The 632-nt window shown below is 33.4% G+C and overlaps 1 protein-coding gene across 1 annotated transcript in view; it reads right to left on the bottom strand.

Moving 5' to 3' along the window:
- Positions 1-632, bottom strand: part of LOC119593964 (very-long-chain 3-oxoacyl-CoA reductase-B-like) — an 8,885-nt gene that overhangs the window by 4,906 nt on the left and 3,347 nt on the right. Inside the window, exon 3 of the mRNA XM_037942985.1 lies at positions 504-579. Within this exon, the coding sequence (XP_037798913.1) occupies positions 504-579 (76 nt within the window). The remainder of the gene's footprint in view (positions 1-503; positions 580-632) is intronic.

Raw genomic sequence — 632 nt, 5'->3', positions numbered from 1 at the left:
TTCACCTAGCCATAGATTATCAGTAAGTTAACTCATCATCATCATCAAAAAATATGCCAAGTCACATGTTGACTCAGCATAACCTTGAAGAGGCTGGTATTACTATGGCAGCAGTAATCTAAGAACCTACACTGATTAAGGGTCACTGATTAAGGACTGCTTATAACTTCTTAAAGACACTATATAATTATATTCATCATGAGAACTGGGTGGTGATAAGAATGATAAAATGGCAACTTTATATGGTAACTAAAATCTAAATTCCATTTTGATCAAATTCAAAAATATTCAGAGACAAGTCTAGACACAGACTGAAAGATAAGAATAATAACCCAACAGAAAGATACACAGAAAGTTAAAACTCATATTAGAAAAAGAGGGACACTTATAAACATACAAATACTAACACCACTTTTATGCAAGAGCATGCCAACTCTACCTCATCACTAACATCATTCGTGTTTACCAAGAACTGTTTGTGAATACATCCTCACAATACTTACTAATTTCTGCAGCAACATTCTGTAATTTGAAAGGTGTTCTGCTGACTAAGACAACTTTCATTCCTTGCCGTGCCATCTGAAATGCCATTGACATTTATTAACTAAAAGATCAACAGTTTGATTATAATG

Source organism: Penaeus monodon, chromosome 33 (genome assembly GCF_015228065.2).
Source record: "Penaeus monodon isolate SGIC_2016 chromosome 33, NSTDA_Pmon_1, whole genome shotgun sequence".
Taxonomy (NCBI): Eukaryota; Metazoa; Arthropoda; class Malacostraca; order Decapoda; family Penaeidae; genus Penaeus; species Penaeus monodon.
Note: the sequence above shows the minus strand (reverse complement) of the source record. Positions and strands in the feature narration are given on the sequence as shown.